Genomic DNA, 23,048 nt, shown 5'->3' with positions numbered 1-23,048 from the left:
CGATCTACAGCGCGCACCCTGACGAAGAGGAAGGCCGCCACCAAAGAGGCAACCACCACCACCAGCAACAGCATCACCAGACCGCCCACGAAACCAGGCAGACTCATGCAGATCGTCTCTGGATCGGTGGACGCGCTGGCATTCTGTATCACCACGGTGGTGTCGTTACTGGAATTCGTCGTGCCCAGTGCAAAATTGACGTCACCTGGCGCGACCACTTGAATGACCCTCGAGGTATTCACGTCCGTCATCTCCTGCGCCGCTCGTTTGTACACGTGGGTGGAGAACAGGGTCACCGTGTGATAGATATTCTGAAAATCGAGGATAACCGTTGTAATGTCGGAGAATTCGCGTCATAGTAGGATACCAAACGGTACCATAGAACGCGTCATTGATAATGCATTCGTGATGAGCATACGCTGTTGGCAAATTGGAAGAAGATACTTTATGCTAATGACTCGACTGCAACTACTGGAAGAATCTGAAGCCTTACTTCACATTCATTGTTTTTTCATATATATATATATATATATATATATATATATATATATATATATATGAAAAAACAATGAATGTGAAGTAAGGCTTCAGATTCTTCCAGTAGTTGCAGTCGAGTCATTAGCATAAAGTATCTTCTTCCAATTATATATATATATAATATATATATATATATATATATTAATAGAAAATAGATTAAAAAAGAAAAGAAAAAATACTTACACTATCGTCGTCTTCCAACTCATGCGGCTCGTCGTGCCTTCGCCTCCTGGCACCTCTGAGTTCGGCCGGGAAACCTTCGACCGACCTCGGTCGACCTCCGAGGATGGCTAGGTTACCTTCAAGCTCCTCTGTACCAGCGGTACCCTTTCGCTTCACAGTCTGGTACGCTGCCGAGTGACCGGGTAGAGGAGGTGGAGGGAGATGGATATTGTCCTGAGGACTCTGGGGTGAGCTGCTCGCCGTAGCGTCGCCCGGTGTAGAGCTGGGTGAAGAGGACGAGGTCTGCGCTTGCGGTGCCGGAACCACATCTGGATTTGGTTCGCTGCGGACAGAAATTAATTCGTTATAATATTGTTTTGCAACGAGCTCTCTTCTCATATATATTTCTGCTAAAAAATGGTCTTCTATTTTAATTCAAATAATTTATTTAAACATCCAGTTTTTGATAAATGTGTATTAGCAGCATGATGTTTATGTTTGATATTTTATCCTTCAATTTACTTTTATCTTATAGAAAATATTGCTTATACAGCGATGAAAATTTACAAGATGAACTGTAATTTTAATTTAATATCCACTTTTTATATTTATTATATTTATTCATTTAATATCTTTTTTTTACATTTATTAAAATATTGTATTTCGCTTCATATATAATGCATATTTTGAATAAAATATTCAACAAATTTTTCATAAAAGTATGCAAAAATTATAGAAAAAAAATTCGTGTACAATAATCTGAGAAAATATATTTTCAATCTTATAATATATTAATAGTTTATCTATTAGTTACTTTAATTATTTATTATTAAATATTATATGTGTATTTGCATCTCTAAATAAAATAAAATAAATTTTCCACAGATTATAATTTTTTAACGAGAGGCAATTGTTAAATTTTTTTGTGTGATCTAACAAATTTCCTTTTGCGTGAGAGCTGGTGAATCTCAATGATCTCAATAGACTTCGTGGAAAAGCTTTCTTTAAACAGTATTATGCTTTCTCACCTATACGCTCCAGCCGGTCCACTAGGATGTCGCGGATCCGGATAAGCCGGTGGCACGCCATATTCGGGCACAGGTGGGGCACCGTATTCCGAAGAAAGACCTTGCGAGACCGGTGCGCCATATTCGTGAGAGATGCCGGCGACAGGTGCGCCGTACTCGAGACCAGGATGTCCACACTTAGGCTCGGGGCAATTGTACCGACAAACTTGAATCACGCACTGGAAGTGGACGTTCATACTGTCAGGGAACTTGAAGGCCTGGAAGTAGGCGAAGCTAACGACAGACGCGCTCGGACCAAAGTTCTTGATCTTCTGGAACCTACGAGAGAAACAGACTCGTTATCATTCTCTCTTAGAAACCACATCGGTTCTAACTTATGTATCATATGCAGAAAGAGAATTATTTCATAAGCAATATATTTCTTTTACATTATTTTGTTTATTTCACACTTTTGCATTATATTTTAACGTTATTATAAATGTATCGTTCAATATCGTATATTTTATATTATCATGAATGATTAAACAATTGTTTAGCAATATTATATCACATACGGCATTCACACTCACCTGGACATAATCTTCGGCCTGACAACGCACCCGTATTGATCGACCAGCTGAATCGGCGCCCTCTTGCCGTCGTGGGCGACGCAATTTCTCACCAACATGTCGAACTTATTCTCGTCATCCTTGATAGCCAGCACCATCGTCATGGTCTGGCCAATCTTCACGATGCCGGACACCTCACTGGCCCACGGACCCTTGCCAACCTGTATCTGCATCCAACACTGCAGGTTGTCGCCGAGAAAGTTGGCTGTGACAGCGTGCAGCATGTCGACCTGGAACGGCCGGAAGGTGACGGCCTTCTCGTAAAAGTCGTACCAGGTACAACGTAGCTTCCTCGCTTGATCCCACACTTCCTGCACGTACGGGTCGTATTGCACGATGATCGTGTTCTCGACGTAGCTGCCGGACGGCGTCGGGGCACCGTAAGCAGCGACGTTGTGATTCGCCGACGAGCTCATGCCGCACGAGTTGAGGAAGATCTCGAAGGTCGCGCTCAGATGGCCGGTGCCGGGTTTGAGGTGCACGCAATGCGGATCAGAGTAGAAGCCCTTACTGAAGATCATACCGTAGAACGGTCGATCGAACTCAATGTTCACCCGCATATGCGTCTTCTCGCACTGCACCTGCAGATGTTTGATCTGCGGGGTGTCGGGCGACGCCAGCGGCCAGTTCTCCTCGTGGACCGCCGGCGGACCGTACTGAGCTGGGGGCCCATAGACTGATCTGTGTTCCAGTGGTAGCGCGCTGCTGTCGACCAACGGTGCTTCACTCCGTACGCCCTGATAACGAGAATGCATTTAAAGTAAACGTAGACAGCAAATATAATACTTATAAAAATCAAGATGTAATAATCTTTCAAGATACAAATGTAGTTGTTTGAATAAAAGTTTTTGAATCTGCTTATCAAGTATACAAATAGCGTAAAAACGATAAAACACAATTGCACCACAACTTTGACGATTGTTCAGCTTCGTTGCAACAATTCCGAGAGACGCGTGCCCTTTTCGAGACCCTGCACGTACGCCTTTCAAAAGTGCTCTGCGGTTCTTATAACGGGGATCCAACTAAAGTTTCGACAGATTCGCATTAAACGTGACGAAAAACAGCCGTCGATTCGTCGACTTTTTCGACTCTTTTCTTTCGACGAAAGCTCTCGCAAGTTACGATCTATCTGGAATTACAATGAATGACGTCCCTCCCTCTCGTTGTCACACTCTTCATTCCCTCCAGCACGATACGAAAGCGAGGCTGTATTAGGAATTCCACGAATGTTTTCGGCCGTTGCGACCTTTGCAACGGAATGCCAATCGAACACGATTTACGGTGCACGAAATTCCGTAGAATCGCGGAAAGAAAGCACTTTCTGACCTTGAAAAAAGCGTCTCTGAATCCTACATCCTTAAAGTTCGTTACCGAGGACGATAGTAATGTTGACGTACGTGAACAAAAAATATTTACTTCTTCTTGTACATTTTCCTTCTTGCTCTCTCTTGTAAACTTTTCTTTTAAAAACCAGTAAATATGTGCAAAAATAAATTCTATTAAAATTATATAATACTCTTATTCTCAAGAAATCAATTTATGCGTCTAATTAAGCAATAAAGATTTAAAATCATAAGTATAATACAAGTATTGTACAATTGAGGAGTTTATTTTTTTTTTCAATTTTTTTTTCTCGTGACTATCAATAGTCCATTTGCACGTCAAAGCCATTGATTAATATTAATTCTTATAACGTACTGTGTAAATATTAATCTTCTGATCACAACAACACACTGCGATCAATATACAAATCGTGAATCGAATGGTGCCGATGCTTTTGTGCCGGTACACACCAGGTACCGTATGTTAATAATGCTCAAAAATATGCTGACAAAAAACGTGACCGAAAACATGTGTACTGTTAGCCAAAGGAGGAGCCTTCGTTGAGAGCAATCGAATGCGGGCTTATATTCGGAAGGTCGACCGGCTCCCTCGGGCAATTTTGTATTCCGATTTAGCGCACAGAGTTGCAGAAACGTAATTATACCGAAGCAACATCTTCGCTTCCGCCAAGGGAGATCGTACTAAATGCGATTTTATTTGTAACAGCGTATCTATCGTATTCTCTTATGCTTTCCCCAATTTGACACGCAACTCTAAACACATCATGTATACACACTGCTTCGTCATTAATTTAATATCTAAAATCTAGCATGTGTAGCGTCTTCTATTTGATTCCACGACATGAACTTCGTACACTGACACGTTAATAACTGAAAATAAATGTACAATTAGTGTACTGATCTAAAGATAACAGTGATGAATATCATAAATATACTTTCAGATATATTTGCGTGCTAAGATACCGTGTTTCATTGTGTATAAAAAAATAAAGAGGTACGCGGAAAATATATATATATATATATATATATATATATATATATATATATATATATATATATAGTAAATATAGTGTATTTAGAGATAACTGTATAAAACTGGATCATCGTGTGCCAATTGTAACAACTTTTATTATAAACTAATTACAGAAACCAAACGTTCGGATTTACGCTTGCGTGAGCGTAAATTAGACCATATGAATCTTAAGAGCGAATAATTGATACAGTACATTAATCTTTAGACAACGTAACATTAAGTTGTACCTATAATTATTTTCGTCAAATATGTACATTTCTAATGTGAATCATAAGCTGTGAAAAGGATTACTTCCGAAACGAGCGATTTTAGAAAACATTGTAAGAGTTGATTGAGACTTAAAAGAATCGAATTATAACATATTTTTTAGATTTCCTATCTCGAGATAAAAAAATTATATTTTCTTCGTATTTTTTAATCTCTTACTCGTTTTGATAACACGGTTATAACTTCCCGGAAAAACCGAAGCAGTTATTCTCGCGTACTGTAATTTGAAGAACGCTGAGAGAGACGCAAACAGAAGGCCATCGTTTTAATCCGATAGTATTAATCGTAACAGCCGGACGACAGGGGCGATTTACCGAACAAATCGGCAGCGTACCGGTTCAGTTTCCTTTTCTATTTGCATTTCCTATTCTACTTGCATCTGATCAGACTCTTTTTGGATAAAAAAATACCAGTCAATGCGATACTTTTTATCCATCAAAATCACGGTTCGCTACGATTGTACGATGCTAAATAAATGCGACCGGTCTACCGAATTTCCAACACAAGTATATAGGTCAGAATATAAAATCCGAACTAATTAATCCGTCAGTATCTTCATGAACATGCCCGCTATCTATATTTTTTTATTTAAAGTTACTACTTTTACATTGTTAAAGTTTTTATTATATTTTCATTTCATTACGTTTTCCTACTATTTTGCTAATTTTCCTAAGTATATAAATAGGTTAAAGATACGATTATAACTTTTGCGCGAATGGTAAGATGCAACTCATAAATTTAACATTTAGCGAAAAATAACTTTCACGATGAATCGTTAACCTTAATATCAAACTTTCATGACAAATCATTAATTCTAATAGAACCTTCATGTCGAAGCTATATATAACTTTGCTTCGAAATGATATGTATGTATTAAAATTTATTAAATAATTGTGTAACAATAAAAAAACTTAATGTAATATAAAAAAACACACACACAAATTCATCTAAAGCGAAATCATTTAACTTAATTTATCAGAAAATTTAAAAGAAGTAAAAAATTAGCAAACTGATTTAAATTTATCTTTTTTCTTTTTTTAAGAAACATCGAGATGAAGAACACATAGTAATCGCAGAAAATAAGCTGATTTCACTTTTCCATTGTCATTCACTGAACAACGAATTGCTCGTGACTGGACGACGAACTTATGTACGTACTTTCACTGAATACTCGCGTATGCAGAACGAACATCTTAATTGTCACGGATGTTACGGTTCGATACGAGATCCGTTGGCGACGATTTCAGAAGTTCCGCTTTAATCGCGCGCAATTTTACACAGCACTATTGGCCGCGCTGTTTAATAGGTTGAGTGCTACGGACGGATACCGGTGTCCGATATTTTACGCTGACGGTATTTTTATCTCCCTCACATTATATATGCACAGCCTGGAGTTCGCGAATATCAACTTTCAAGCTAAAACGAGTATACATATATTTATGCGTGATTAATATTTAATATTTACATCTTAATAATTTTCTTAATATAATGCAATATAAACACATAATTTTAAAGATACAAAAAGATTCTTATGACTGTATAAGAGATCAAGTTGGCTATCAATTAATTCGTTTCTCTTCACAATATTTTTCTAATTATTTCGAAGAAAATTTTGATTCACAAAAGACACACATGTACAACAAATTTGACGACAAACAATTGAATTTCTCTCGTTTAGAAAGCATCACGTTTCTGCGGGTCTGCACGATGCTTTCGACAACGTAACACAGCCCGCTATCAAAAATAAGATAACAAATTTTCACAGAGAGAAACTTTCGAGTCGTAATACGTGCGATGTCTCTTTGGCTATATATGGTGGCGAAAAAGTAGGCCGGGTCAGTCAACGTAGACGGTGGTACCTACATGTCGTTGTACGTTTCGATAAGGCTATTATGCGAAACGTTCGACGTTGAAATCGAAGCAGTCGCGAAACAAATTGGCTGACATTTCGCAAGATGATACATCAGCAAGCGAGTTCGTTCAATCATGTAACGTGTATCGGTTGTACATTTTTAAAACAAGGTCTAGTTATATTCTAAGCGTTAATTAATCGATTTCCATTAAGCGGAATAACGTTACCGCAAAAGTCAATCTAACAAAATTACATTATAATGTAATTTATATGTATACATATTAATAAATGACATTATATAAGTAATGTATAAGTGTGTGCATAGATATAGTATGTATGATACGTATCGACAACGTGGAACTAGAACAACCGTTGTACTTTAGAAGATCGAATATATTATTCATATGGAACATTTATCTTTATACAAGCGTTAAAAGAAAAGATCATTGATCGTTCTAGTTTAAGGTAATAATATCCAAGTATTAAGAGAGCTAGTGAGATTAACAAGCACAGTCAGGATGAATCAGTCTTACATTAAATCTAAGATTTACTTTTACTGAGGGAAATTGTACGAAATAGTAAGAATCCAGGCGAGATTATTATTAAATTGAAGACAATAATGTTTCACCGAGACTTAATGCTCTTTATCTGATCCATTTTTATAATAACGGTACTTTACGAATGAAAAGTCCAAGTAGAGTGGAATAAATTGCATTCAAACGCTCCGTAGATCTAATCTACAGATTACCCGCTTTAGGGGGGGAACCTAAATCGTCGACGTTTTTTCTTTTCGAGGTATCGCGAGCGCGGGAAGATGATGCGCGATCTAATTAAGAACAGGGCGATTAATGCCGTAGCGCATAAATGTACAAAAGCGCGTGCGAACCAGGCTGAGAACCGCGACGGGCGTACACTTTCGCGGAATAAAACTCGTCGGCCGGGATTTTAATTAAAGAGGGACACCGACCTGTGCCGGTGGATATATATATATATATATATATATATATATATATATATATATATGTGTGTGTATATACAGAGTAGATAGGTACAATACTACGAAACGGCGATGCATCGAATGCGCAAACGTCACGACGAATTCGGCGGCGACGGTGGCCGAGTAATCACGTGCAACCCCTGCTAACTTTTATCCGTAGTAATCCTCGCAACGTTCATTTGTGCGGCCTTCTCGCGTGTCAATGACCCTCTTCTCATGCTTAAAATTTCATTCCGCGGGATGCTGATTAAATTTAATTCTACACAACTCCTCGTGGATTATGACGGCGGTTGTAAAACGGTGGATTAGATTGTTGGAACTTTTGATGCGCCTTACCGTGACGAGAAAGTATCGCAATTAAACTGTTATGAAAATCTCATTCACGTAAAGGTGTGTGTACTCTGCTTCTATATATGCACATATATATATATATTCACAATAAAAAAATAATAATTCACTTAAGGTACCACAGGAAGATACGTAGACGATTATAATTCCTTATACGCAGGATTTCAAAGAGAAATTTTTCAACGATAAATATACAATATAATGCAAACATACTTTATTTTTAGCTTCAACTTTTTTAATCTATTACAATGAAAGTTGCATTATTATTTTTTTCGATGCTTTTCCTGAGGTACAAATATCAGAAAAAATTTCATATTAATATTTGCTCTTTTCCTTCAGATACAAACAATGATAAATACAGGCTGGAACATTTTAGTAACGACGAAACGCTTTGCGTGCTCATAAAAGAACAATTACTATGAGAAAAGCAGGGATTTAAAATAAATTAATTCCGCCAGGCAAATTAAGCCTCTTGAATCAAAACCATTTTACAATTTAAGTATCGTCATCAAATTATTTAGAACGCTGTATTCAATCACTGCAATTGTCTATGGTAACTGCCAATTATATATAAGACTGCAAGATAATAAAACACCAAAGCTGATAATAATATTACACGGCCAATTAATAATAGTACTTTAAGAAACTCAGCAGAGAGACGTTACTTCTGTTATATTTAATACTTATTGTTAGCATCAAAAAAGCTAATATATATAATTAAGTAGACAGTTTATGATATATATAAGCATCTTCTCATAAAATTGCACACATCTACAAATCTAGATTTAAAGATTCAAAAATCTATGATACTACAAATTCACTAAATTAATTAATAAGTAATTTTTTATTAATCTGAAAAATATAAAATTGTTAGTACAATAACTTTTATTGTACGTATTGTTAGAAAAAGATATATACACATTCTTGCAAAATAAAAACGGCAATATCCGTGCGCAGGTATAATCTCTCTCTTTAGAAAAAAAATTGATATCATTATCTTCTCAAGCGTGTTTATTTTGAGGAAAACCTACTTTATTGAACGAATAAAACGCAATTAAAATTAACAGTTCTGTAAGGCGGTATCTCGTGATTACAGGCTCGTCATCGATGGTTGAAACGCAACAACTGGGAAAGGCCGGTAACGATGTCGAATTACAAGATCGCTAAACTGGCTGCCGGAACGAGTGCAGCATGAGACTCTGTGGTCATCCGCAAGATTGCACGTTGTTAAGAGTCGCAAATACACAGGGACGATGGTTTCATTCCCATTCATTACGAGTTGTCAATGGCGGTCTGATATACTACGGTTAAGAGAACTTTCAATACTAAATCACGTATCTTTGCGTTTAATAGACGAAACAATCACTTCCGCCCGTTACATTTCTGTTCCTCTATTTTCAATCATACTTTGGTCTTTGTGCTTTTTCACATTATATATTCCTCTCACATTTAAATGACATAAGTAACATCACACTTAAATGACATAAGTAATATCACAAATAAACGGCAATCAAGCATTTCTTCCTTTCTACTTATCATCTCTTATGAAATGAGAAATGACGTAGTCACAATCATGTGCTAATTTCTTATTAACTTTGCAGAATAATGTCAGTCTAATGCAGCACTTATTTTAGATTGCTTTTTGCTGTCATGTCGCGTGTGATATAAAAGGAAAATAAAGCCTGAAAAACGCGGGCGAGAATCAAAGGTATTGCAACTTCAAAAGATTACGCGTGAAATGTAGTTGGGGTGAATTAACGAGATGCATTAGTTTCGTGTTCTACGGATAAACCACAGATTCTATCTTTTAGAACCTCGTCTCAATATGACAACATCTTTAAAGATTTTTCTAATCTCATCAAAATCTTGAAGAGGGTTCGCTACCTGACCTGACCTGACCTGACCTCAAGGCAATAAGCAAAGTCACTCTCTCATTCGTAACTAATGGAATCGGCTGTGCGTCATTAAGAAAAACTCTATTTAATGTTTCATTTCGGTAATAAATTTTCTAAAAAATTTTTAATTAGTCTCATATATATAGCACAGAGCATTTAGTTTTTTATTAGAAAAGTCAATTTAGAATACGCGTTTGTATAATATATTTCTCAGATTTACTTTGTTCGAATTAAGATTTTTGATAAATAAAGACGATGATAAATCTTATTAAAATCCGTATACTTGATGTTAAATTAAATATGCTCGTGCGAACGACTATCGTGTGGACTCTCAAATCAGAATATTCACAAAAGATTCCTCGAGTATTTTTGTCGGCAGGTTTTCTCAAGGAAGTTAGCTACCGATTGTTTGATAGAAATGATATATAAAGTTATGCGTCGTGCTATATTTTACTCGTAATAAAAAAAAAAAAAAAAAAAAGGGAAGGGAAGGAATATAGAGATCCCAAAGGGAGCGAGACAGAGAGCTCATGAAGGAAAAGAAAAAGCGTGAGGGAAGCGGAGACAGGTGAAAAGACGAAAAAGGTAGCTGGTGATGACGAAGAAGGAGGGAAAGAAATGAAGACAGTGGGAAACACAAACGAGGAGAGAGCACCGTCTAGAGAGTATAGTTGAAAGAGAGGGCATTGCGTCCACCCCCCTTCCCTCCCTCCTCCCTCCCGGCGCAGTGACCTACTATCTTCGGTTCGACGGCTCGGTTATGTAGACAGCCGAGTATGGTAGAGTGTGTAAAGCATTACACGACAGGGATACACGAATGCAGATACGTGTACATGACGTAGATGTGAATGTACCGGCCGCGTATTTCCTCCTACTTTTATCCTTCGTCCTCGTCCAATGACTGCATTCGGCGTTATTACATTTGCGTGTCACGCTGTCACGCTGCGTGTGCGAAAGGAAACACGTAGATTATACTTCACGCACATCTTCCTCTTGACGCGCCTGCCTGTTATATGTGCTCGTCTTTTCAATAAATCTCGAAATATATCGGAGGCAATTACAAATTGGACGTCCGGAATGCACCAGTTTCTCGCAAACGCAAGTCTCCCATTTGATTCTCTCCCTCTCTTTCCCACCGTGTTTTCTCTCATTAATTATGAAACTTGTTAAATCTCGCTAATTGCACTGCTCGAAATTCTTTTTTTATATTTCTATGTTACCGATAACGATGTTGTATGAATAATACACTAGCGAGGGAAAGGAGTTCACAAGAGAGCTTCGTAAACTGTATAATCAAAATTTGAGTCAGCCTTTCAAAAATTCAATACATGTTTTATAGTATAAAATTTCGATAATGCCAGCTGTTTTTTATTCACTCATTATTTTTGCAGAAGCGAAGGCTAGAGCAGTTTTGCAAAAGCGTAAACTGTCACGATCGATCAAACCGTCGCGTCGCGTCGGAGCTATGTTATCGAAGTTAACGCGTCCTCTGCAACCGATTTTTAATTCAGGAGCAATACGATGCACCAGATAAACTTCCATATAAATGGAAATCGCAATGAGAGAATTCGCATACTAATAAAAAAAAAAAGTATTACGAAAAAAACGTAGCAAAAAAAAAAAAGAAAAAAAATATTTTTGTAAGAATTTTATTGTATACAATCTCTTCGAGAGACTATCTCTCCTCCCCCTAAAAAAACGAATATTTGTTCGTTTGTAATTCTTTTCAATAAACGCGATCGTGTTAACAGAAATCTAATATGATATAGGTGCGCCAGATAATCGCACTGTCGTTGATGAGAATTTTCTGCGTACGATTGATTCAGTTCTCACGCGGAAGAGTCAATTCCCACGTGGAGGTGAGAACAATCATCAAACGATGAGCATTGACGCTGACTCGAGCGCGCGCGTCCCCGCAAGCCATATCCGTATTTACCGATTATCCGACGCGACCGCTTCATTCAGACTTTTGCCTCGGAAAGCCGCGACTATATATGTGGCACAGGTAGCGCCCGCGGCTACAGGTGATTCCTCTTAAGCATTAACTTAACGTCGTGTTGATTCTCGGCCAACGGCATGTACACACGTCGCATAGCGGTCTCATGGAGACGTTGAGCATCAATGAAGTATCACTTTTCGCCGAATGGATTTTTTAGCGATTGCATCAGTTTCTTTTTTTATCATTTCAACGACCGTCTCTTTCCATCGATCAGTGTGTCTCCGAATTTCTCCGGATTATCGATTCTTCGGATAATTTGCATCTTGGTTGTAGTGTCTTTCAACCCGGAGATAAGTGAAGTAAATCCGAAGACTTGAGAATGTTCGTACAGTAGAGATATCCAGATAATGTTTTCGATAAAAAAAAAAAAGACAACACGTTACCAGCTCGATAAATATTTAACCCTGGAAATACATGCGAATCCTCTTAGTTTGTGCGATATCTTCGAGAAAATCTATTATCATCCTAAAGATGATGAAAGAATATTTATATTGTCAGCAAATTCATGTACCGATATTTATATTAAAAAAAAAAAAAAAAAAAACATACAGAGACAAACACAACATAATCAATTTATGAATAGAAACTTAATCAATACACAGTTAACAAATATATGAAAAATACCGACAAGATGTAAGTTACATTATTTCTGAATCGCTCTAATAATTCTGTTTCTAAACATATATAATTAACGAAACGTCATAGGTGCGTAAATAACTTGAGCCGCGACACATAACGGTTACCGTATTAACGACCTGTCTGTCACTTTAAAGGGGGAAAGAGAGAATGCACGCTAACCGCGAGTAGTATAATCTTCCGTTGTTCGACTGATTGTGAGAAATTATTGTACAGTGAAATTACAATGTCGATCGTCGTTGGCATGCGGATTTGCTTTGAGGCGTTATAAATGGATATGTAATATCGCACGACGCGCACGCACGCTGGAATGCAGTAATCGATCTCTGGCGGAATTAGAAGATTGGCAATGCGTTTAGCATGGATGATTTATTTGGCTCATTTGCCCGAGATTAATGTCAGCATTAAAATCTATACCATACATACTCGAATCCGCTTATATAATACACAAAGAAAATGACGAATAAGTTATAATCACTAAATACTTGAAAGTTTATTGAAAAAAGAACTACGTATTTATTAAGATGATAGTGTTGAATTCATCATAATCCAACTTACTTGCAATTATTGTTAATTCGCAAGAATGTGTGTTGAGATTGTATAATTAATTTTTTTTTTTTTTTTTAGAAAATAATATGCTTTACTCACGGCCAATAATAAGGGCAGCAATAGGATAAAAGCTATCTTCCGTATATTCCGCCACGTCCTCTCCATCATGTGCGTGTCCTCTCTGAAATAAAAATAAAAATTGAAAAATTTAGCTACGTTATAAATGTCATATTTGTCTCGTTCGATATGAAGAGAATAGAATTTCGAACGATTTTGATCGAGCAATTATAAATTTACAATAATATATGTTATTTGTTAAAATAATAATATACACATACATATATAATATAATAAACTTGATAAAATATATAAGATTAATAATAAAAATAGTTAAATAAAATCTTAATAATTATATAATTATAAGTAATCTTTAATAAATTTTTAAATCCACAATATAATTTGGTTCAACCATATAATTAAATAAAATATTGAATTTAAACAAGATATTCAACTGTGGCTTAAAGTAGGAAAAACAACGCAGTCGCAAAGGATAACCGTCGATCGTCGCCAATCGGACGCGCAAGAGTTGACATATTTACTTGTCAACGGCTGCACGCAGAACGTTACGCAATAAACATTTAACCCACATCGCGAAACACGGAACTTGTGAGCAGAAGCGTCCCCAAAATCTATTTAATCTTGAAAATAATGTACACTTTTATGCGTAACACCGCATAAAATCACTACACCGTTCTGTAACTTTTTTAAAAGTTATAAAAATAAAAATTATTGTACGTCATGCATACACGTCCACCGTAACATATAATATACAATCACAACGCGTAATAATAAAAATCATGCTCGTATCATGATCGTTTGTTTATTGAAATCGAAATTAAGATCTATAAAATTCTCGTAGGCAGATTTTTAACGATTCAATATGTCAAATGCATATCTCGTGAGCAAAGGAAAGCACGCACGCCTACGGAATCTTCTTCGGAATGAAGAACGCGTCCGGAATGAAAGTTTTGGAAAGAAGAACAATTAATCGATGCACCTCGTTGCGTATCCTTCCGGTTCCTGGGAGCCTCGTTCTAACAGAAGAAACGAGCAATCACTTGGACAATCCCCCCGCGGAAACCACCTGCTCTTTCCCTTTAACGAACCCCCGAGTGCACCGACCGCAACGGAAAGACTCCAACAACTCGCGTCAGTTGGTCCTCATTAGGCCGGTTACGCGCTTTTCCCTCAATTCTCCTTATTTTCTTTCTTTCTTTTTTTTTTTTTTTTAATTTTTACCGTCGTGTTCTCGTGTCCGATCGCGAGGATTCGACGGGCCCAGAGGTGGTTTTCCTGGTCGACGGGGACCGACTGAAGGTGCGAGCCACACTCGTCTCGGCCACGAGCCACGTCCCAGTGACCTACTGAAGATCTCGATCGCGTTCATCCATCGCTTCTCTCGCCCTCCACCATACGTGCGACGTCAGGCCCAAACAGGCCCACCGTCAACGGCGATACCCCTACCACTATATTGAATCGTTCCTGCTCTTTTTTCAAGCTCGTGCCTTCTCTCTTTCTCTCTTGTTCTCTTTTTTTCTTTCTTCGCAGAGGTGGTAGGGGTCTTACAGCACAGGTGAAAGACACGTACTGGACGAGATATCTCGTCACATGTCGCGCGCGCGAATGAAGTTTTCATTGAAAAAAGATTTTCAATGGAAAGGTTAAAATTAGAGATGCGGTAATGAGAAAGTGACATAAGTGATATTCACTTATGGCAGGCATACAACTTTTCCATTCGTATTCTTGATAACAATTCAGTAGCGATGCATACATCCGTATATAGAGTATAATCGAAAGCAACGAAACGAAAACTATACGCACAAAATTTTCGAACGCCTGCGTCACGAGAAGATTGCAATTTTGTTCGATGCAAACAATAGCTGTAGTGACAGCATCGTCAATTTTTCAGGCATCGCTATAAGTTGAAAATTCTTTTTATCACGTCGATCAGTTTTCCGATGGAGAACGAGACAATGGAATGCGAGCCATCAGTCATACGGTCGTCGCGATCGAAGAGAGATCAAATCTTCGGAGAGACAGAGAGAGAAAGACAAGGATATGGATGCTCGACTCGTGACTCGAATAACACGGGATAGCGATGCGATGGAAACCAGAAGCGGCACCGGCACACCGAACTGGCTCCAATTTCAAAAAATCGTACGAAGTACGTCGCAGAAGTCGTTGAAACGTTTCTTCGCTTGAGAATTGAGTCACGACATACGGACTCTGCTGATCTCTCCTAAGTCCAATTTCGCGAATCGCCGTTTCACACAGCGTCATATAACCCGGAAGGGTCGGGAGTAAAGAGCTGCGCGAGCAATGCACAAGATTCTGCGATACTCACAGGGAATACGGAAACATTCCTGCTGAGTTTATCATAACTTTTCAGAAACAAAATTATATAATTCTTCATGAGGAATCTAATTACCTCGGTTTGCATAATGCACATCTAATCCGATCTTGCCTTCATTTAATTGCATATTATAATGTTATTTCATAATTGAAGAATGCAAGGAATCGATAAAAATGACCAATCATCCATCGAATATGCCTTATGACTCGCGTTTCGCACTTTCGTTTTCATTTTTCGAAATCTTTGCGGTCTGCATATGCCTGCATTGCATTTGCGTAACGCCACGACCGATAAGAACGAGCCTCTCGAAAGCTAACCGACAGCAATAAGCTGACCTGGATTTCCTACCCGCATGGTGCTAACTCGTCCATCCGGAAATGGTTTACGGTAGCCGGCCCACATCGAGGGATAACGACGGACGGTAGATAATACGCGAAAGTGCGAGTGAACGTTCTCTTTCATCATTTTTTTTTTTTGACGTTTGCATTATTCAAGTACGACGCAAACCCATTTCCGGTGAACAGATCTTCTCTCGTGTAGAATTACATTTCCTACCCCCATGAATATTTTAAGTTCTGCTTAATCTTGAATATTGTAATTTTATAAAATATTGAGCAAATTATAATTTGCTAGATATTATGACAAACTGGAAAGCTATTGCATCTGATTAAAAACACAACAGACGCTGCATTGTTGAGGAAATTGACGTTATCAAAATGCGTATTCATTCCAATACCTCGATCGAAGGATAAAATTAATATGGATATAATCTGTCAATATGTGTTTATTATAAAATTATAACAGAAAAATATATACTTTAATAGCATAATTTTACGATTGTGTGTAACAAATTTCACGAATAGTCCATTCGAGAACCGGTATTTAAACATTCCTTTTCCCGGTATATAAGAATTATTCTCTCTCTTCATACATTTTTTACTTGCGATAAAATTCGATGCCTTATTCATCGAATTTTCTCACCCCGATTACTCTTTCCGCTTTTTTTTAGCCATCCGACTGGCCTTTTATCTTCGTCAGAGCATACGAGAAATACGTTCGTCGATTGACGAGCTAAGTAACTACATCGAGTACATACATCGGATTAAAAGCTCCATCGAAAGTGTTGGAGCTGCCACAAAACATTCGATAGAGAAAAAAAAAGAAGAAATTCATGGACATGAGTTTCAGCCAGTCACTATGAACCGTCGCTTTGCTTTTTCAACCATTTAGTCTAGACGAGTCGTCTACCGCGCTATCGTAAACGTAAGCTCGTACAAGTTTAGTCAATATTCGACTGAATCTCCACTGTATATTTATGAGCAATTTTTATGCCGTCCGAGTCTTATATGGTATATGATTCGGCAACTAAATTCGATCAACTAATTATATTCTTCTACTTGAATTTCCTCGACTGAAAAGTCCAATCAGCACACACATACACAAGAACAGCGACATTGGAGAATGTTTTAAAGTCAAATGGACATTTTAAATCCATTACATACGAGTATTTATGCAATTACAGTGCGACATGTATTTTTATAGCCTTAAAACATTAATCTAACGATAATTATTTGATATGCAAGTGTGTCATAGACTTTTTTCTCATATTTATAAAAACTGTTATAAAAAGTAATATTTATAGAAATATACATAGATTTTTTATTGTATGTTTTAAAACTTGCATGCAAAAGTATTATAACGTTCAAAACTTTTTTTTCATTAACTGAGATTTTATTTTAAAAGAAAAAAACGTCTCTACATATTCTCTAATAATGTAAGAGAAGAAAGTAGAGTGTCATTATTATGGATACCGTATATAAAGAACGTGAAGAACGAAACAAAAATCTACAGTCTGATATCCCAAAAAGGGGAACTTGAACCTATCGCTAGAAAGGCGGGCTCTGTTAGGAGAAAGCGGCCTCGAAATTAATCACTAGTGAATCCTATCGAAAATCGTGAGCCCAGGCAATGCGGTCTATTCTGAACAAGCCAGATTCTCCAAGAATCTCGTTCCGAAGACCTAAATCTACGGATGACGAGAATCTTCTATAGAGAAAAGGAGAGGACTACCTACTTATGCACGCTATAAAATCCGGCTTTTTATATGTACTCAGCATTTACATACACACACATTGACGCTCGATTCTCGAATAATTATATTATACTATAGTGTGCGAAGGACAGTCAAACAGCATGATATTCGAGAGAGAAAGAGAGGACGAGAAAGAGCGAGAGAGAAAGAGGAAGAGTGACACTTGTATGTGGAATCTAAGTACATGCAAGTAAGAATCCTGTTTTCAAATACATCTCATAAAGGCTGTGGTTTGTCGACGTGGAATTTAGATATTATTATATTTTCAAACTTAAGGAGTAAAATTTTGTGGTAAACCTATGGTCTAAGTGATTACACATATGTATATAACACAATATAAAGTATATTATAATTTGTCAGAAATTTCTTAATTCATTCTAATCACCGTAATCATCTATTATTATGTATTTGATTGCATATACATATCGTAAATTTAATTATCAATGACAAATTTTTATCACAATTGTAAAGAGCGAGAAAAGTGATAGAAAGGAGAAAGCAAATTGAACAGATAAATGAAATTTTAAGTTAAAAATAAAACACTGAACTCTAATAGGCACAAAAACCATGAGAAAGTGATAAGATGAAACACGTTCCCGTTTCTTATCAACATGCATAATTACCATTGATTTTCTTCTACTAATCAGAAAAAATAGATTACGTAATCACACCAAGTCACGTCAAGAAAAAGGCTTCCGCAAACATTGCATATTTTGCGGTTTGTATATGGCTTTTTTAAAACTGTCATAAATAAAATACATATACATAAAATCAAACTTATATACACACACACACACACACATGTTTCCTTTTGATTCCCTCTTTCTCTCTCTCTCTCTCTCTCTCTCTCTCTCTCTCTCTCTCTCTTTTGTGCATTTTAAATTGTGTGTAATATTTATGTAATTTTAATTATCGTTTGCTCTTTTCCTTCAATGAATTATTATTTCTAGCCAGTATACTAATGATCATCAATTCTAGTTTAACATTATTTCTCTAAATCAAAATTACTGGCAATGTTAATTAACATTCGTACAAAAATTTAAAGAGAAAAACAAATATTTAATAATGAAATATTTAATTTGATTAGGATACTATTCTGAAAGATAAATAATGCTTGCCATATATCACAGTGATGAAAAACTTCTCTTACAAAGTTCGATAAGGAAATTAAATATCTAACGATAGCAGCAGTCCCTTCTTCCGTTCTTATTATTTTACCGAGTCGTATGGTGCAACCCTTTGTTCACGACGCGTGCGTGACAGGTGTGTGCTCGTGACGTAACATCGGTACCGTTATACCGCGAGACACACACCAGGTGAAACCCTATAAGAATGTGACGTGACACGGAACACCGTGCACCAAATTCTATACTCCCGTGAAAGTGACTCGAATGAGAAAGAAGATTCCGGACAAAATAAACCATATCAGTGCAATCGCGAGATATTTATAGTTACTAAATTATTTACACTACAATTTACAGAGCATTCTTTCGCGGATTTGTAGGAAAAAATAAGAAAGTAGTATATCAACATATAATAATAATAAGGGAAATATATTTTTCTTTTATTATTATATATTGCATATGTATATCACACACATTTTTCCGAAATTTACAAGATTATTTGTAAGATTATAATATTAGATTATAGTATTAGAATATTTATAAATAATTATAATTAACAATTTTAAATTAACAATTATTTATAAATAAATAGTTTAACCAATAATTTTAATAAAATTTTATTATTTTAACTATCAACAATTTTTTTTTTAATTTAATTGGAGTTTTGTTTGTAAATCAATTTTCTTGCTCCTGTTTAAAATCAACCCGTGTGGACGTTTTAAATAAATTTTTCCAAAACTTGTGGAAATATTTTCATCGTTCTTTAAATATCATATAACTGACAATTGGACGTTGGAATAGTTTCTAGATACGTTCTGCTGAACGCGTGAAATTGCACTCGGTAGTCTTTCTAACATCGCAGGAACCATCACGTGGCGTTGAATTTCAACAACTAACGAGCTCCACCGCGATCACATAATCGCGCCCAGAAAAGCGGAAAATCATGTCGCGACAAAAGGAACTTACGGAAATCTAGTAGAAAGCATAACGGACTGCTCTACGCGGCTAAGAGGGCAATCAGAGAATAAAGTTCAATCGCCTCTCTCTTTCTATTTCTCGTGTAACCATCTCTCGAATTATCGTACCCTTCTCTTTCTGTTAGTTCTAATTAATGTTACATGTATCTTAGTATGAATTACCTATATCTACTTTTTATTCTCCGATTTCTAACTATAACTGCACCGTTATTCAGATTAATCTAATCAATGTATCAATTTCATTTTAGAGTCTCAATCGGATTCGATATGACATTTCCATCACAATTTAGACGGAACGTGATCTCATCCTTTCTTTACTCTTTATAAACTGTCACGTCGCATAACAGATGGTCTCTCTCTACCTACCTACCTACGCGCGGCCTTATTTCTGACATAGAACCGGAGAAGGAAGGACGCGCCTCTCCACGCGAGGAGAGACGCCAGTACGCTGACATACTGACTCGCTACCCCACATACCCTTTTGCCTTTTCAATGTATGCTCGCGCGGGACCACGCGAGTGGGGAGATGAGATGAGAAGAGAAAGACAGCCAAAGAAGAAGTGTTTGCTGTCTCTTTTATCGACGTTTCTTCGATGACGAAAAGTAGCGATGTTTGACAGATCGACATACTGTTATGCGGATGCGTGAATTTTCGGTAGAATCTTTTTACCGAAAGGCAATACACAAAAAAAATATATATTTTTGATGACAAAAATTAAATATTTCACGTGTATAATGAGTTCTAGGGACGAAGAAAGTTTAATTTGTGATGAGAAGTTTCAATAGAAAAAGAGAGAGAAAAAAGAAGACATCGGCTAATTTAATGAACACTTTCATTAAATTCATCCCTATCGTATATATACTTCTTTTCTTCCATTATAAATAAAAAGAAATTTCGAATAATATCGAACCTTTGATGACGAGAAGTACAACGGAAAGTATTATATAATTGTTGTTCGATGAACACTACTTATATATCTATTGTTGTATGGTTGTTTTTCACCTCTTTCGAAAATAGGAGCGCAAAACAGCCGTTGAATATCAAATAAAACTTATGAATTGCACCACAATCTACGAAATATCGTATCACTGATCACATATCGATTAATCACGTATCAAATAGTCACAAACCTCTTTTCCTCCGTGATTCAGCTGATTCAGCAAGCAGGACTCGTTATAATCCTATTGGCACACACACTTGGCACTTGTGACTTCTTTCTGCCACGTGTCCTCCCTCTTATAGAGCGCGTACCTTTTCTTCACCTCTTCCACTTCGGGACCGGTCGAAAAGCTCGAGAGAGAAAGTTTCGTTTTTTTTTTCTTTTTTTTTTTTTTCACGAGCGGGACGCCGGAGAAAGGATAAGTCGGTACTCGATTTGATATTCGATTGTCGGGTATTTTCGAAGGACACCGGCGACTTTGGAGAGTGCGTTAGTTGTGAGCACGCCTGAAACGACACGCGGCCTATATACTCTCCCCTCTCGGAGTCGTCGGCTTTCACCAAAAACCACCTCGGCCACAGCGAGTGGTGCAATCGTCGCCTAGTGGAAAAATCGAAATTCTACGTATCGTCTCGTCGATCCCGATTGTTATGCGACAAAAAAAAAGAAATCCGCTCTCCTCGATTCTTCTCCCTGTTTTTAGGCGTGAGCAACGCGACAAAAAGTTCGAACCTTTTATTTGAACGCGACTTTCTATTTTATTAATCATCGTCGTGGACGGGAGTTGCGTGGTACGACTAAAATGATCTGAGTCACCGAGCTCGGATTCAGTAAAGTTCATTCTATCTCGGCTCCACTGCACCAGTGCGATGGCGGAAGTCGAACACAGACCGGATGTCAGCGAAAGTCCTCTTGCCCACGTTCAGGGCCACGGTCTTAGGAATGCGATGCTCATATTTATTTATTTATTTACCAATATGTGCGGAATAATTTCAATTTGTAGAAGAACTTTAATTCATAGAAATATGATGAAATATAATTATAATATAACAGAATAATGTAAAATTAAATTCCTAATGCGCATAGAATTGCAAATAAAACACCATTTTAAGTTTAACAAAAAAATTAAGAAATAAAAGTAAACTTAATTATTCTTGTGATTATATGATTTTTTTATTGTACTTGCATTTGCTTCTTATCATTATTTAATAAAATATTAATATTTTTTCTACAATCAATTTTGTATATATTTAAAAAGAATTAGTGGGATCAACGTTTCGTGCATTTTTATCAATTGTCAGATTTGAAAAGTATAATAAGAAAGAACTTGCAAGGAGAAAATAAAATTAGTTAATTAAAATTAAGTATTATATATTATATATCATGTCTATGAAAGTATTAAAAGATTAAATTTGAAATTTTAAAATTGAAATTAGAAATAATGAGTTAGTCAAGAACTTAAATCGATCACATACCATCTTTTTGATATTCTAAGCTCTTTAACGACCCCGGGCTACCTACTAGAATTACTGAGAAAGTAAAATCAAGACATCTTAAAGAAGTTCACAAAGTTTTACTTCTCCTTTCCTTTCGCTCAAGATAAGTATGAAATTTAGGGCAAGAGTTAACTCGGAGCGAACTTTCAAACTGATCCTCTCCGGTATAAGATTAAAGAACAGAGTTCAGAGAGAAATAATTTTATCTCGTTTAGTAACGATCTATTTTGAAAAGGAGATTCGAGGGCAACGAACCAGGCCGGAAAATATTCTCGAGAGACGGATATACCGGAAGGAAAGTAACACCCGCCGCGATAATGATGATTGGAAGCGTGCTTAGGTGAAGGTCAACACGTATTACGGTGCATGCGGTCTTATTAAGTGTCTAGTTTCTTCTCGATCGCTGGCGCAATTCGTTCATCCGTGCATAAGGAAGAAACGGTTACGTGTAACAGGCTATTATAATAGTACATTAAGCAGCTACGTAAATCTACTGATTATTCAGGTCAAGGAAACTCTCCAATTTACTCGTCACTGAGAACGAAGAAGTGTCATTTATAGCGGTAACAAGCTTGTTTGAGATGTTAAATAGTCTACTAACTTAGTACTCGTTGCACACTAAAATTAGCACATATCGTCAAATGTGTAATGTATTTACAAAAAAAATTAACTCTGTCGTTATATCGGTACAAGTCAATAAATCACTATAAAATTTTTTTATCCCCAAGAAAATTCGTTCCCATCAACGTAT

The 23,048-nt window shown here is 36.8% G+C and overlaps 1 protein-coding gene across 4 annotated transcripts in view; it reads right to left on the bottom strand.

Annotated features, from left to right (window-relative positions):
* Positions 1-21,370, bottom strand: part of Dyl (transmembrane protein dusky-like) — a 23,116-nt gene extending 1,746 nt beyond the window's left edge. Inside the window, exons 1-6 of one of the 4 annotated variants that reach the window (XM_072911410.1) lie at positions 20,992-21,370; positions 13,354-13,435; positions 2,297-3,072; positions 1,728-2,045; positions 721-1,042; positions 1-311 (exon numbers count right to left, since the gene is read on the bottom strand). The exon at positions 1-311 is cut by the window's left edge and continues 1,746 nt beyond it. In XM_072911410.1, the coding sequence (XP_072767511.1) occupies positions 1-311; positions 721-1,042; positions 1,728-2,045; positions 2,297-3,072; positions 13,354-13,422 (1,796 nt within the window). In that variant the 5' untranslated portion in view covers positions 13,423-13,435; positions 20,992-21,370. Of the gene's footprint in view, positions 312-720; positions 1,043-1,727; positions 2,046-2,296; positions 3,106-13,353; positions 13,436-14,311; positions 14,520-14,553; positions 14,667-20,991 lie in introns of those variants that run through there. The other 3 variants (XM_072911412.1, XM_072911411.1, XM_072911413.1) reach the window with 3 other exon arrangements.
* Positions 21,371-23,048: the final 1,678 nt, after the last annotated feature.

Source organism: Anoplolepis gracilipes, chromosome 2, assembly GCF_047496725.1.
Source record: "Anoplolepis gracilipes chromosome 2, ASM4749672v1, whole genome shotgun sequence".
Taxonomy (NCBI): Eukaryota; Metazoa; Arthropoda; class Insecta; order Hymenoptera; family Formicidae; genus Anoplolepis; species Anoplolepis gracilipes.
Note: the sequence above shows the minus strand (reverse complement) of the source record. Positions and strands in the feature narration are given on the sequence as shown.